Source organism: Nerophis lumbriciformis, linkage group LG32 (assembly GCF_033978685.3).
Source record: "Nerophis lumbriciformis linkage group LG32, RoL_Nlum_v2.1, whole genome shotgun sequence".
NCBI classification, from domain to species: domain Eukaryota; kingdom Metazoa; phylum Chordata; class Actinopteri; order Syngnathiformes; family Syngnathidae; genus Nerophis; species Nerophis lumbriciformis.
This window is the reverse complement of record NC_084579.2, coordinates 28,594,153-28,608,725: the sequence shown is the minus strand read 5'-3', so window position 1 is coordinate 28,608,725 and position 14,573 is coordinate 28,594,153. Positions and strand designations below refer to the sequence as shown.

General features: G+C 39.3%; 1 protein-coding gene across 8 annotated transcripts in view; it reads right to left on the bottom strand.

Annotated features, from left to right (window-relative positions):
- Nucleotides 1–14,155, bottom strand: part of st8sia5 (ST8 alpha-N-acetyl-neuraminide alpha-2,8-sialyltransferase 5) — a 32,352-nt gene extending 18,197 nt beyond the window's left edge. The window contains exons 1-5 of one of the 8 annotated variants that reach the window (XM_061927235.2): nucleotides 13,575–14,155; nucleotides 7,139–7,246; nucleotides 6,731–6,826; nucleotides 3,153–3,245; nucleotides 2,523–2,681 (exon numbers count right to left, since the gene is read on the bottom strand). In XM_061927235.2, coding sequence (XP_061783219.1) covers nucleotides 2,523–2,681; nucleotides 3,153–3,245; nucleotides 6,731–6,826; nucleotides 7,139–7,246; nucleotides 13,575–13,720 — 602 coding nt within the window. In that variant the 5' untranslated portion in view covers nucleotides 13,721–14,155. The other 7 variants (XM_061927237.2, XM_061927236.2, XM_072912081.1 and 4 more) reach the window with 7 other exon arrangements.
- Nucleotides 14,156–14,573: the final 418 nt, after the last annotated feature.

The window sequence follows — 14,573 nt, the reverse complement described above, 5'->3', positions numbered from 1 at the left end:
CAGATGAGTGAGGAGACTCCAACTCGTGCGCTTGGTGGCAAATTTAGCTTCAAAATACACCTGACAGGGGTGTGGATAAAACAGTTACCTGGTTTTGTGCAAATAAATGACGTGCGGTATTGTAACACATTTGAAAAATGTTCGCATGTGACATTCTGGCAATACAATTGCATTTATGTCAAAATATTGTGATCTTTTTTTAGGTACATTTTAATGTTGTTAGCAAGTAATTTACTTTGATAACTTGTGATTAATCCAAATGTATTAGTGGTTAGAGTGTCCGCCCTGAGATCGATAGGTTGTGAGTTCAAACCCCGGCCGAGTCATACCAAAGACTATAAAAAATGGGACCCATTACCTCCCTGCTTGGCACTCAGCATCAAGGGTTGGAATTGGGGGTTAAATCACCAAAATGATTCCCGGGCGCGGCTGCTCACTGCTCCCCTCACCTCCCAGGGGGTGAGCGTGATGAGTCAAATGCAGAGGATAATCTCACCACACCTAGTGTGTGTGTGACAACCATTTGTACTTTTTAAAAAGCGGTGGTGATCTGATTTTTTAAAAAGCTATAAAAAAACCTACAAACCCCGTTTCCATATGAGTTGGGAAATTGTGTTAGATGTAAACATAAACGGAATACAATGATTTGCAAATCCTTTTCAACCCATATTCAATTGAATGCACTACAAAGACAAGATATTTGATGTTCAAACTCATAAACTTTATTTTATTTTTGCAAATAATAATTAACTTAGAATTTCATGGCTGTTAGAATTTCATGGCTGCAACACGTGCCAAAGTTGTTGGGTAAGGGCATGTTCACCACTGTGTTACATGGCCTTTCCTTTTAACAACGCTCAGTAAACGTTTGGGAACTGAGGAGACACATTTTTGAAGCTTCTCAGGTGGAATTCTTTCCCATTCTTGCTTGATGTACAGCTTAAGTTGTTCAACAGTCCGGGGGTCTCCGTTGTGGTATTTCAGGCTTCATAATGCGCCACACATTTTCAATGGGAGACAGGTCTGGACTACAGGCAGGCCAGTCTAGTACCCACACTCTTTTACTATGAAGCCACATTGATGTAACACGTGGCTTGGCATTGTCTTGCTGAAATAAGCAGGGGCGTCCATGGTAACGTTGCTTGCATGGCAACATATGTTGCTCCAAAACCTGTATGTACCTTTCAGCATTAATGGCGCCTTCACAGATGTGTAAGTTACCCATGTCTTGGGCACTAATACACCCCCATACCATCACACATGCTGACTTTTGAACTTTGCGCCTATAACAATCCGGATGGTTCTTTTCCTCTTTGGTCCGGAGGACACGACATCCACAGTTTCCAAAAACAATTTGAAATGTGGACTCGTCAGACCACAGAACACTTTTCCACTTTGTATCAGTCCATCTTAGATGAGCTCAGGCCCAGCGAAGCCGACGGCGTTTCTGGGTGTTGTTGATAAACGGTTTTCGCCTTGCATAGGAGAGTTTTAACTTGCACTTACAGATGTAGCGACCAACTGTAGTTACTGACAGTGGGTTTCTGAAGTGTTCCTGAGCCCATGTGGTGATATCCTTTACACACTGATGTCGCTTGTTGATGCAGTACAGCCTGAGGGATCGAAGGTCACGGGCTTAGCTGCTTACGTGCAGTGATTTCTCCAGATTCTCTGAACTCTTTGATAATATTACGGACCGTAGATGGTGAAATCCCTAAATTCCTTGCAATAGCTGGTTGAGAAAGGTTTTTCTTGAACTGTTCAACAATTTGCTCACGCATTTGTTGACAAAGTGGTGACCCTCGCCCCGTCCTTGTTTGTGAATGACTGAGCATTTCATGGAATCTACTTTTATACCCAATCATGGCACCCACCTGTTCCCAATGTGCCTGTTCACCTGTGGGATGTTCCAAATAAGTGTTTGATGAGCATTCCTCAACTTTATCAGTATTCATTGCCACCTTTCCCAACTTCTTTGTCACATGTTGCTGGCATCAAATTCTAAAGTTAATGATTATTTGCACAAAAAAAAAAATGTTTATCAGTTTGAACATCAAATATGTTGTCTTTGTAGCATATTCAACTGAATATGGCTTGAAAAGGATTTGCAAATCATTGTATTCCGTTAATATTTACATCTAACACAATTTCCCAACTCATATGGAAACGAGGTTTGTATAATAAAATCTTATATGACAAATAACTCATTCAATGTGTTCTCAAATTTAGACGAAAACTGTTATTTAAATACATGTATTAAAGTTATTTTTTTGGATTATTAAATTGGTATTTAAAGGATTAAAATAAATGTGTTTTTTATATATAAACTAAAGTTGATTTGAGCGAAGAAAATAAACAAATGTATTTTTTATCATTCCAAACCTATTTTATATCTACTGTAATAAGCTTTTTTCGTCCTTACCGTCTTATGAGGTATTTACATTAAAACGTTTCCAAAGGGTGGTAATTATGATATTTGCAATGTTTATTGTGTCTTTTGCTGTGACGAGAATGCTGCTTACTTGAAGTTGCTGGTCTCCTCCTTGCTCTGCTCCCACTTACACACCTGCAGGTTCCGCCATCTCTCAAACAGATCAGAGGTTTTGACCCTGGCAGACAGGCAGAGAGACTTGTGGAATGAAGAAGGATACCCATGACCATGTATTTTCCGATTATTGCTTCTACAAGGGTAGTAAATTGACAAAAAAAACAACAACACACAAAACAAACATTATAAAGACGACAACGGTAACAAGCAAGGCGGTGGTGGGGGGTGAAAACTGGAGCTGAGGATGTCGATGATCAGGCTGCCAGGTTTTATCTAGCACAGCTGTAAATAGATTGTCTTTGAAGTGACATTTCCTAGGAGATGCTAAGTGATTCACTCTGGGAGGCAACATTCTGCCCTTGGAACATTTTACTTGGCAATTAAGCCTGATTCATAGACAAGGAAGGATGCTACTCTAGTTCAACTACCTTATTATGCAGGGAAATGTGTGATGATGTAGCATTTAAAGGTAGCTCCTGTTTTTGAAGCTTCGCAGGAAACGAGAAAAGGCCCTTGATCAGAAAATTACGATCAAAAGTGAAGTGGAGGCTGATTATGCGTTCGCCAACCGACAAATCTCACAACGATCCACAAGAAGACTTACATTGTCAAGACTTTGACGTCCATAATCTCCTGCCTGAGCTCTTTGCATGTTGTGGAGTTGTACTCGAAAGGGCCCCCATAGTTTCCCAAATACCTGAAAGGGATAACGCACAATCACCCTCTGGAAAAAGTACAGAAAACTGAAATAAAAATTGAAAAGTAGATAGATGGATAACATATTATATAGTGAGGGGAGTGATGATAGGGTTATACATTTTCCTACATAATAAGTTACGCAAATGACATAGAAGGTGATGATAGGAGGAGTCATATAGTACAATTTAATCAATTGGAGCACACCTGACTGTATATTTGAAGATGTTTTTCATTAATGGTGTTTTCTTTGAAGTAAGCAATAGAAGTGTTGCTTCTATGTAAATATGACAGTGTCTATAGTTTCAACATGCTGGTTAAAGTATTCCTGTAAATATTATAATATATATATAATTAGAGATGTCCGATTTATATATTATCGGCCGATAAATGCGTTAAAATGTAATATCGGAAATTATCGGTATCGTTTTTTTTTTTTATCGGTATCGGGTCGTTTTTTTTGTTTTGTTTTTTTTGTTTTTTTTTATTAAATCAACATAAAAAACACAAGATATACTTACAATTATTGCACCAACCCAAAAAACATTCACACAAAAGGGTTGTTTCTTTCTGTTATTAATAGTCTGGTTCCTACATTATATGTCAATATATATCAATACAGTCTGCAAGGGATACAGTCCGTAAGCACACATGATTGTGCGTGCTGCTGGTCCACTAATAGTACTAACCTTTAACAGTTAATTTTACTAATTTTAATTAATTACTAGTTTCAATGTAACTGTTTTATATTGTTTTACTTTCTTTTTTATTCAAGAAAATGTTTTATTTTATTTTTTATCTTATCTTTTATCTTCACCATACCTGGTTGTCCAAATTAGGCATAATAATGTGTTAATTCCACGACTGTATATATCGGTTGATATCGGTATCGGTTGATACCGGTATCGGTAATTAAAGAGTCGGACAATATCGGAATATCGGATATCGGCAAAAAGCCTTTATCGGACATCCCTATATATAATATATAATTTTATTGTGGCTTTGAATCATTACAGCTCTAGTCTGAGAGGATGATGCAGGGTTCAATGGGTTTGTCCTCCAAGGTAGAGCAACATGCCCCAACTGGAAGCCATTCTTTGTAAATCAATGAGTACTGTGGATCCATCCTCTCAGATTAGAGCTGCCCTATCTAGTCTTTGATCATCGATTGATGAATCCTGCTCGGATTGAGAGGGGAAACGTTTGAAGCAGTCCAGTTGCAAACGGTTCAATGCCTTTAGAACTACCGTATTTTTCGGACTATAAGTCGCAGTTTTTTCATAGTTTGGCCGGGGGTGCGACTTATACTCAGGAGCGACTTATGTGTGAAATTATTAACACACTACCGTAAAATATCAAATAATATTATTTAGCTCATTCACGTAAGAGACTAGACGTATAAGATTTCATGGGATTTAGTGATTAGGAGTGACAGATTGTTTGGTACACGTATAGCATGTTCTATATGTTATAGTTATTTGAATGACTCTTACCATAATATGTTACGTTAATATACCAGGCACGTTCTCAGTTGGTTATTTATGCGTCGTATAACGTACACTTATTCAGCCTGTTGTTCACTATTCTTTATTTATTTTAAATTGCCTTTCAAATGTCTATTCTTGGTGTTGGGTTTTATCAAATACATTTCCCCAGAAAATGCGATTTATACTCCAGTGCGACTTATATATGTTTTTTTCCTTCTTTATTATGCATTTTCGGCCGGTGCGACTTATACTGCGGTGCAATTTATACTCCGAAAAATACGGTAGTTATAAGAGTAGGTATATGGTGGGGCTGGAAGTTGTTGTTAAATTGGATCAATGCTTATTAAACTTTTTTCACCAAGTACCACCTCAGAAAATACTTGGTACAAGTACCACCATAATGACCAACATTAAATTTCTGTAGTATAATAGGTCATTGTATTAATTAAAAACAAGGCAGAAGTTTTATTTAACAAATATATTTAATATTTTGGCCACTTTAGCATTACACACAGTTTGAACAGTAACAGTGTGTTTAAATATAGGACAATAGAATACTCTACTTAAATATTTAATCACATTTTTGGCGTATTAATAGTCGTGCACGTACCACAGTTTGAGAATCCCTGTATTGGACAATAAATCGGACTATAATTAACAGTACAACAATGTCTTTGCTTGGTAGTGGGGCGACATTGGTGTGATTGTCAGTTCACTTCACCCTTTTCTGGACATGGATGGATTAATTCTTGCAGGACAGACTTACATATTTACATACAGACAGAGTGCGGCCTGAACAAAATGTGTGTGTGAGTTGTTTTGGGTGAACTTTAAAGGTAAGGATGGAGTCTAAAATAAAGCAAAATGCTTGTAAAACAGACAAGTGTGCTCCTTTAAGACTCCCTGCTTAGCAAATTTAAAATGTTTTAACTGAATTAAGTAGGAAATGTAGGTGATCCTTGTAATTACCACTTGTGACCATGTATGTCACTGTACTGTGGCTGTACAATTTATCTTTTTCTGACCAAATACAGAATAATTGATTTTATAGTGAACACATTAAAACCTTTATTATATCTTTGCATCTTGATACTAAGTGTAAGAAAGTCAAATAAAGCTTTTCAAACAATGTTTCTTTCAAAGGGGAGGATATTGGTTATAGTCACATTTGCAGAACAGATTGCAGATGGATGGATGTAACACATGTAAAAAGAAGATGGCAAAAAAAAAACAGGTGGTGCAATACAACAGAGGGATGCATAAAAGGAACAAGATGCAGGATAATATCATACAAATAAACAGTGAAACTGGTTGTCTACATCCACCTCTCTGAGGAGAGTCCGTCTTGAATAATTAATCTGTGGATTATTTGAACCATGATGGACAGATTTACAAGATTAAGTCTATGGTATTAAATGTACAATTTAAAGAACCAAAAATCCGCAATGTGAGGGAATGACCATCATTTTTCACCACAGATGTCTACAGCTTACATACCATGTCATTAATATTTCCTTCCTGGGGTATAAAAAAGGTCAAGCCCATACTAAACAAATCAAAGGGGAGGGAGGGTTGAATCCAGGTCGCAAAAGAGAGACAATGCAGATGTGAAGAAGTGGAGATAGTAGGAGCAGGGAGACGTGTCCACACTATGTACATAGCATACACACAAGATCTGTGCAGAACACGACACAAGGGTTGAGCAGGACAAGGCACTTGGAGATGAGTGCTAGATGGGACACGATGGGCGGCACAAGAAGAAGCCAGAACATCGACAGGAGACCGACCAGCTTCTGGAGGCGGGATGGTGGTTCGGGGTGGGGGAGGAGGGGTTTGGGTCAAAGTGGACTGAATCAGACAACATGCAAGAGAGCAAATCTGGAGTGCAACCACCACTGAAAAATAATATGATACTTGTATACCCTTCAGACCAATGAAAAAGAAAGAAGCATTCTTGGGTTTCTGTGAAAGTACTAAAAATGCCTTCAAACTGGCCTACCTGTGAGAGCGTTTGTTTTTCTTCTTAATATCGGCTAGGCAGGGTGTGACTATTACGGAGATCTGTGAATCTGGCTGAAAATTCTGACGGAAACATCTGTCAACATGCAGACAGGTTAAATGTTAAAAGTGTGATAGAGTCCTGTCACATCACCCCTGCTCACTTTCTAGACCTGCAGATTTCATAACAGAGAAGGGAATTCAAATCATATATGTCAAATGTTGTTCATCTGAGGAGGCTAGTGGGGGGGAGGGGGAGGGCGAATGAGCGGCCCAGGCCACACATGCAAGACTGGGTCGTCACTGGGGATGGCTTTGGAAAAGGTGTGTATGGGTAGCCCTCACTCTATAACTCACTCTCTTTGACTCAGAGGTGTTGTGCAGTCAGTTACGCTGGGAAAAAAGGTACCTTTTCCTTCCATTTCTGGCAGGCTTCAGAGATCCGTCATCGGAGAAATTAACGGGACCGGTCCAATTTCCTGTCTCGTCCCCTTTGAGTCGGCTAAACTGTTGCGCACTAGTAAGAAAATGAGTCAGTTTATTTGGGATTTCTTGTCCGTGTCGTGCATAAACAAAAAACAACACAACCCCAACTCTCAAAAGTGTTCACTCATAGCTTAAACATGGCACACATGCACACGATATATGGAGATTGAGCAGCGCTTGTTGCCTCAAGAAAAGATTAAAAGACACACAATTCTCCATATTTCACATCGCTCAATATGTGTGTGTAGAAGATGAGGCATTCATGCAGTGGTGCAAACACTGATCCTTTAGCCTCGAAAAATGTCCAAATTCGTTGACTTTACTTATTTAAATCAAATGGAATCAATGCATGTGGGCTGCGTTGTCGCCATTTTTAAGACTACTGTATATCAGTGTTTCTCCAGCCTTTACTGAGCCAAGGTAGGTTAGAAAATCTCAAGGGGCACCAGCAGTACCAGTTCCTGGTAAAGACACTCTAGGGCCACAACCAATAGGGGAAGGGACCACATGATCAGAAAGGATCTGACCATGTTCAAATCAATTTAAAATCGCATTGTTTATATTTGCAATAACTTGTGACAGTTGGATGCAGCTTTAATAGGATTCCTCAATTTCTCGTTTAATTGTTTTGCATGTTACTATTTGTCGCTGGAATAGATAGATGATGGTTTCTCTCGGCACATAAATGTGCCACGGCACAGTAGTTGGGAATCGCTGCTGTACATCACCGACTCTCAAAGGAATTTCAGCGACTGGAATTTTCAAGATGATATTTGAAAAAAAAGTGGTTTTAGTAGAATTTTGCATTTGAAACATCGATAACTGAACCATTCTTTAGTTTAACCCAGTGGTTCTCAACCTTTTTTCAGTGATGTACCCCCTGTGAATTTTTTTTTAATTCAAGTACCCCCTAATCAGAGCAAAGCATTTTTGGTTGAAAAAAAAGAGATAAAGAAGTAAAATACAGCACTATGTCATCAGTTTCTGATTTATTAAATTGTTTAACAGTGCAAAATATTGCTCATTTGTAGTGGTCTTTCTTGAACTATTTAGAAAAAAAGATATAAAAAAAACTAAAAACTTGTTGAAAAATAAACAAGTGATTCATTTATAAATAAAGATTACTACACATAGAAGTAGTCATCAACTTAAAGTGCCCTCTTTGGGGATTGTAATAGAGATCCATCTGGATTCATGAACTTAATTCTAAACATTTCTTCACAAAAAAAGAAATCTTTAACATCAATATTTATGGAACATGTCCACAAAAAATCTAGCTGTCAACACTGAATATTGCATTGTTGCATTGTAATGAATGGAATAGCCTACTTGATTTGATGTTCAGTTTATGAACTTACATTCATATTTTGTTAAAGTATTATTCAATAAATATATTTATAAAGTATTTTTGAATTGTTGCTGTTTTTAGAATATTTAAAAAAAATCTCACGTACCCCTTGGCATACCTTCAAGTACCCCCAGGGGTACGCGTACCACCATTTGAGAACCACTGGTTTAAACCATTGGGCTAGAAAGATTTGAGGCTTCAAGAAGGCCAACATTAGATTTCACCATGATTCCTGAAGGCTTTTTCAAACCGAGACATTGATTTGAGGACTCTTTCCTATAGAAAGACCACCTGAAAAACCATTTTTGGGAAATAATGGTATGAAAAATGTCATTTCACGTCATTGAAGTGCAAAATCAGCCAGTGCCGTTTTTTTACCCATCTGGACTTAACTTGTTTTGCTGAGGAATTGCTGTGTGTTTGTTTTGTGGGGACCTAATAGTGTCCCTTCAGGGCCATAACTAGGATTGGGCAAATACCGAGGTCAAAAATTGGTTGTCCCAAGAGGAACTTTGAAATGCTGAAATCAATATAAATTATATTACCTTGAGCAACTCAATTAATTTCCAGAATAACTAAAGCTTTAATTGAGCTATAACCATCTATCACTCATCTATCTATCATCTTTGATAATCAGTATGATTTTGTAACAGTCCACTTTTTTATTAATATCCTGAAGTCTAGCATATTAAACAATTTTAACATAATGAAAACATAAATTAAAAAAAAACATACGATCAGGTTTCGGACCCAAGATCTTTTGCTTTGCACTTCAAGTACTAATGACGTCCGCCACGGAGCCACCGGAAGTGATGGAGGAAATTTTGCTTTCACATTTTAATCAGTGACAGAGCACGACGCGGCCAGGAATGCGTTTAGGGTAACATATTATATGAAACACCTTGTCATTCAATAATTTGCATTTTAATGTGCTTCTTCACGCAAAATGTACATTTACAGTCAGTCATATCATCATCCTTTTGTCACTTTAAAAAAATACAGAGAACATGACCTCGGTGTCCTCAATGGTAGTTCCTTGACTGTTCTTTAAAATGACAAACTGTTTGGCAGCGTGTGTGTGCTCTCCAGAGTACAAGGTGAGAAAGAAATCTGGATACTTCCGTTTGTCTTTCATGTATGGAACATTTGACATTTAAATAGCCTATGATGAGTTGACAAGGTATCTCAACATGCTCTATCTTTATATTTCTTTTATAAACCTTCTCAATGATATTCTAAACTACGCTTCCTTGTTTTCAAAATTTGACCAATTTTAAGTATTTGTGGGGGATACTACCGTAAGCTAAGTTTTGGTCGCTTTAACCAAATGTTATGCCAAACCATTCACTGTTGCATATAGCAGATGCTTATGCACATATATTCCTTAAAACGTGTCCCTAGGAGTATTCAGTTTTCCAACAGCTCACCACCGAGTCGTCTTTAGTGACGACATTTCCCTTCACTTTGCCACTTTAGCAAACAAAACACGGTAACTCGGTGAAGTACATAGTCGCTAATTAACATTGCATAGTTCCTGTGACGTAGATCGGGACCGGATCGATAAGAAACTTCCATTTTCCGATCTTGTGGCAAACGCTGATCAATCTCTTGTGACTTCTTTGCCGACACACAGATCAATCAAGCATCTGGAATTCTAACTTCATGAGGCGGTTTGTGTCCCGCTCACTCGGTTAAAATGGCACTGTATGCTCAGACAAACAAAATCAGTCACAGTTGGCCTACTTGTGTTTGCCAGCCTGGCCTTGAGCAATATTACTAGGACTTGAGAGCACAAAGAATACTCTGAGCAGTACTCTGTGGCTGGTATATTGACTCAGGATGTCTGTTTACAACATCCAGAGACAATTCCTCTGCTGACAAAGCAGTCCAAAGTACTTTGTTGTCCATTCCCTAAGCAGTATCTAAACAAACATTTTAACAGTCGCTGAAATGGAACATCTGGTAAAATATCTTTAATGATCAGTTAATTAGATGTATGAATAAAATCAAATATGTGCATATATTTGTACATACATTGTATAATGTGTGTTTTCTTATAGTTTAGTCTGCAGGCGTCAAAGTGGGGCATAAGTGGATATGTTGTACGGGGGCCCTAAGCCCAGGCGGGCGGGGTCTTGGGCTTTTGTAAAGTTTAAAGATTTTTTTTAAACATGTAAGTCATAGAAAATGGCATCATAAATGTTATTATAAAGTAAATGTAGCTGTAAGAGTTCAATAATAATGTTGCTAGAATAAAATTAACAAGAGTTATAACTGCCTAAACCTATCAACAATGCAAAATGGTTCGTTCCAAACCTAACTTTGAACACTTCAGTCAACACAGATGTCATTAAAGCTCACCTTCAAGCATTCAAATGCAGCAGCAGCAGTTTGGAACAAAGATGAGGTGATAGAAGAAAGGTGAAAATATAATGAATCTACCCGTGGCAGCATAGGAGAAAGTCATGTACAGGTGTCACTTTTGCATCTCATGGCACGTAACTGTGGTGAGTTCAAAGACTTTCGATCAAACAGAGGCGTTGCTAGTTAGACGGACTTAACCCTGCACTAATAATAATATAGTTAGAATAATTAGCATTCATATTATCCATTGATGATAATCTCTGTAAGAGATCATCTCTACTTTACACTCAATTTTAATAATTTTATCATAATCATGTTTAAGTGATACGATTATCTAAATTGATATTTTGGTTGGCAGCACGATCGAACAGTGGTTAGTGCGTGTGTCTTACACCGAGATTCCCGAGCTTTGGGTCTTTCTGTGTGGAGTTTGCGTGTTCTCCCCGTGACTAGTTGGGTTCTCTCCGGGTACTTCCTCCCACCTTCAAAGACACACACCTGGGGATAGGTTGATTGACAACACTAATTTGGCCCTGTGATGAGGTGGAGACTTGTCCAGGGTCTACCCCGCCTTCCGAATGCAGCTGGGATAGGCTGCACCCCCTGCGACCCTGACAGGGACAAGCGATATAAATTGGATATATGGATGGATGGATGGTTATTTTGTCTCTTTCATATTGATTTTTTTTTTTGCACTTTTTTGTAAAAATAAACTTTTTTTTTAAACAAAACCAAATATTTATGGGGGTTTATACAGATATGTTCTAGATTTGTTGATTCCATCTTTAAAAAGTCAAAATTAAGGTTTTGGCGTGTGTTTTAAAAAGCTGTTTTCAATCAAGTTAAGACAATAATTTATTTTTTAGTGGATGTACCAAATGTGTGTGCATGGGGCGGCGACGTTGGGTTGAGGGTGAGATGAATGGCCCTTTGGGAGTCTTATGAATGGTGGCCCGGAATTTGACGCTACATTAGGAAGGGTATTCATTGTTGTCAAGGTTTACCTGACACATGAAACGTGACAAAATTGGTACGCGCTCTATCCACTTCAGACGTCAGATGGCAATAGAGTGTGGAATATCTTAAATTGTGTTTTGCGGGGCAATTCCAACTTTGACCACAGCGTTAGTTGCTGTGTAGAGTGTCGCTTTCCATCATTTTCGGCAGTCTGCATTGCAAAATGATTGCCCACCCCCTCCTCACGCGACATCCACCAAGGAAAGGGGCCTTCCCTGTTGTATGCCCCTAGCTATCACATTACAGGTTGTTAATAGCATTAAAGCCTTTTTACCAGAAGCTGAAAAAGTTATTGTCTTTTACAACAAATAACTTTAACCTGACCTTTGCCGTTATTAGAACTATTTTTGAATGTTTATATGACATTACTATGTTTCTGCACTGCCACTTTATGCAATTATACAGAAGATGTCCTTGGCTCCGGATCACATGACGCCATCATCTCGAGAGCCGTATCCATGGCCATTTTAATACCGTACTTTGACTTTATGACCTCTATGCACTCATATCATCCTGGCAGCCAAATGGCTGTAGATGACGATCACATACGCACACACACACACACACACATACACACACACACACACATGCGCTCACACACCGGCCTTCTTCTGACCACCCCCACCCACCCTCAACTGTGTGCAGACAGACTGTAGCAAAATGGCCGCCGCTGAGCCCATTGGTTGTCACTCTATCGCCGCCTCCCCCCAACTCCATCCTCCGCTTTCTCCGATGGGCCCAGCGACACAAGTAGCGTGCAGGGATGTTGCCGGAATTCATGAATCTCACCGTTTGAGAGGTTTCGGATGCCATGAATCCATCTTAGACGGGCCTAAGGAAGGGGGGTTGAAAGGGTGGGGTGGCAGTGGGGAGGGGCTTTAACTGCGGTGGAGGCGAAGTGGAAGGGGGCGGGGGGGGAGGGGATTCTGAGACTGCAGCACAGTACGTTTGCCTTAAGTAAACATATGAGCTGTCATAAAATCAGAAATGTGGTGTTGTGGGTTTTAACCCACATTGTTTGGAGAGAAGTTTTTTTTTTCACCCTCAAAACGCTTCTCAACATCTGCTCGTCTCATACTGACATTTGTGTCCAAATTCAAAAATCACAGAGCAGTAAAGGTGAGTTCAAAATGACACCTTCAGCTAAAGGCGGGTATTTACTGGGAATTGAGGCGTGGCTCCGCAGTGGCCTATAGAAACGGTTCACTTTACAGATAACAATTAACAATGCTTTATTTGAAATCAACATATGTTCAATTAATTTCACCGCTGTAAGATGTAGGCTATACCACCAGTCAAGAAGGCTTCAAATCAAGAATAATAAGAAACAAATCAATAAAGGGGAAAACATCACCATACACAGCTGGAGCGCATGTGTATGATATGAATGTGATGCTTCATCATCATCAAAAGAAACCCAATGGAGGTTGTTTTTATGCCACGGGGAGGAGTGGGGAAGATGGATGGTTAATTGCTATTGTCCTCTCCAGCCATTACAGCTTCCCTCCCTGAAGAAAAGATCCATTAAACATTCACTGCATTTATTTTATTTGTATTTTTTATTTTGTTGCTTCAGTGAAAGGCATGCTTCAATGTGCAAATGTGTGAAGAAAAGACAAACAATACTTACCTCTTAATGTAGTTTTTCCCATAGAGAATCTGTTGCAAGAGTGTTACCAATCCAAAGGCGCAAATGAACATGAAACAAAGCGACCTATTGCCTAGGAGGTCTTTACCCGACGATGGGTCGGCGTATCCGATTCTGCGGCGCAGCATCCGGGGCTGGCGTTGACACCCGGGTCGGTGTCTCTCTCCGCTGCTGCATTCAGGACCGGGAGCGCAGGTGTCTTAGCCCAAAAGGACCGGACATTGTCCATCACCTTCCTAAAGAGAGACTATAGAAGCTTCCTTGCAGCATTGCATGCGGGATATTAATTATAATGGGAAGTTTAAAAAAAAAATCCTGACTATTATGGGATGTTGCCCGATGACGAGAGGGGGAGACAGATGGTGCAAAATAGCGCAGCAAAAAAAAAAAAAAATCCAATTGTGACAAATCAACACTGTATTGTTTCAAATGGGATTGAAAACACGATGTTCTGGATTTAAGATGAAGATACCATCCATCCATCCATATTTTCCTACCGCTTTATGGAAAACAAACACACCTTCTGCTTCATCGCCAAACTGAGCAATGCTGCGTGACTGCAATCTTGAAGGAGGAGGTGTTTGTTTTACACCAGACAGCCTCCAGAGGGCGCCCGCCCTCCATTCATGTGTTCTTTATTTAGCAACCATACTCCAAGGTCGAAGTCTGCTTTTCTTCAAAGGTGATGAAAACAGTAGTAAATACAGGCTTCTGTCGTCTCACTCAATTATATATGCATGGCATCTATGATACAGTAGTAGTACCAGTAATTAAATACACACACACACACCTGCGCACCAGTTGCTTCACATACTTTCCCATTTGCTTACACTATACTTGCCAACCTTGAGACCTCCGATTTCGGGAGGTGGGGGGTGGGCGGGGTGGGCGGGGCGTGGTTGGGGGCGTGGTTACGAGGGAGGAGTATATTGACAGCTAGAATTCACCAAGTCAAGTATTTCATACACATATATATATATA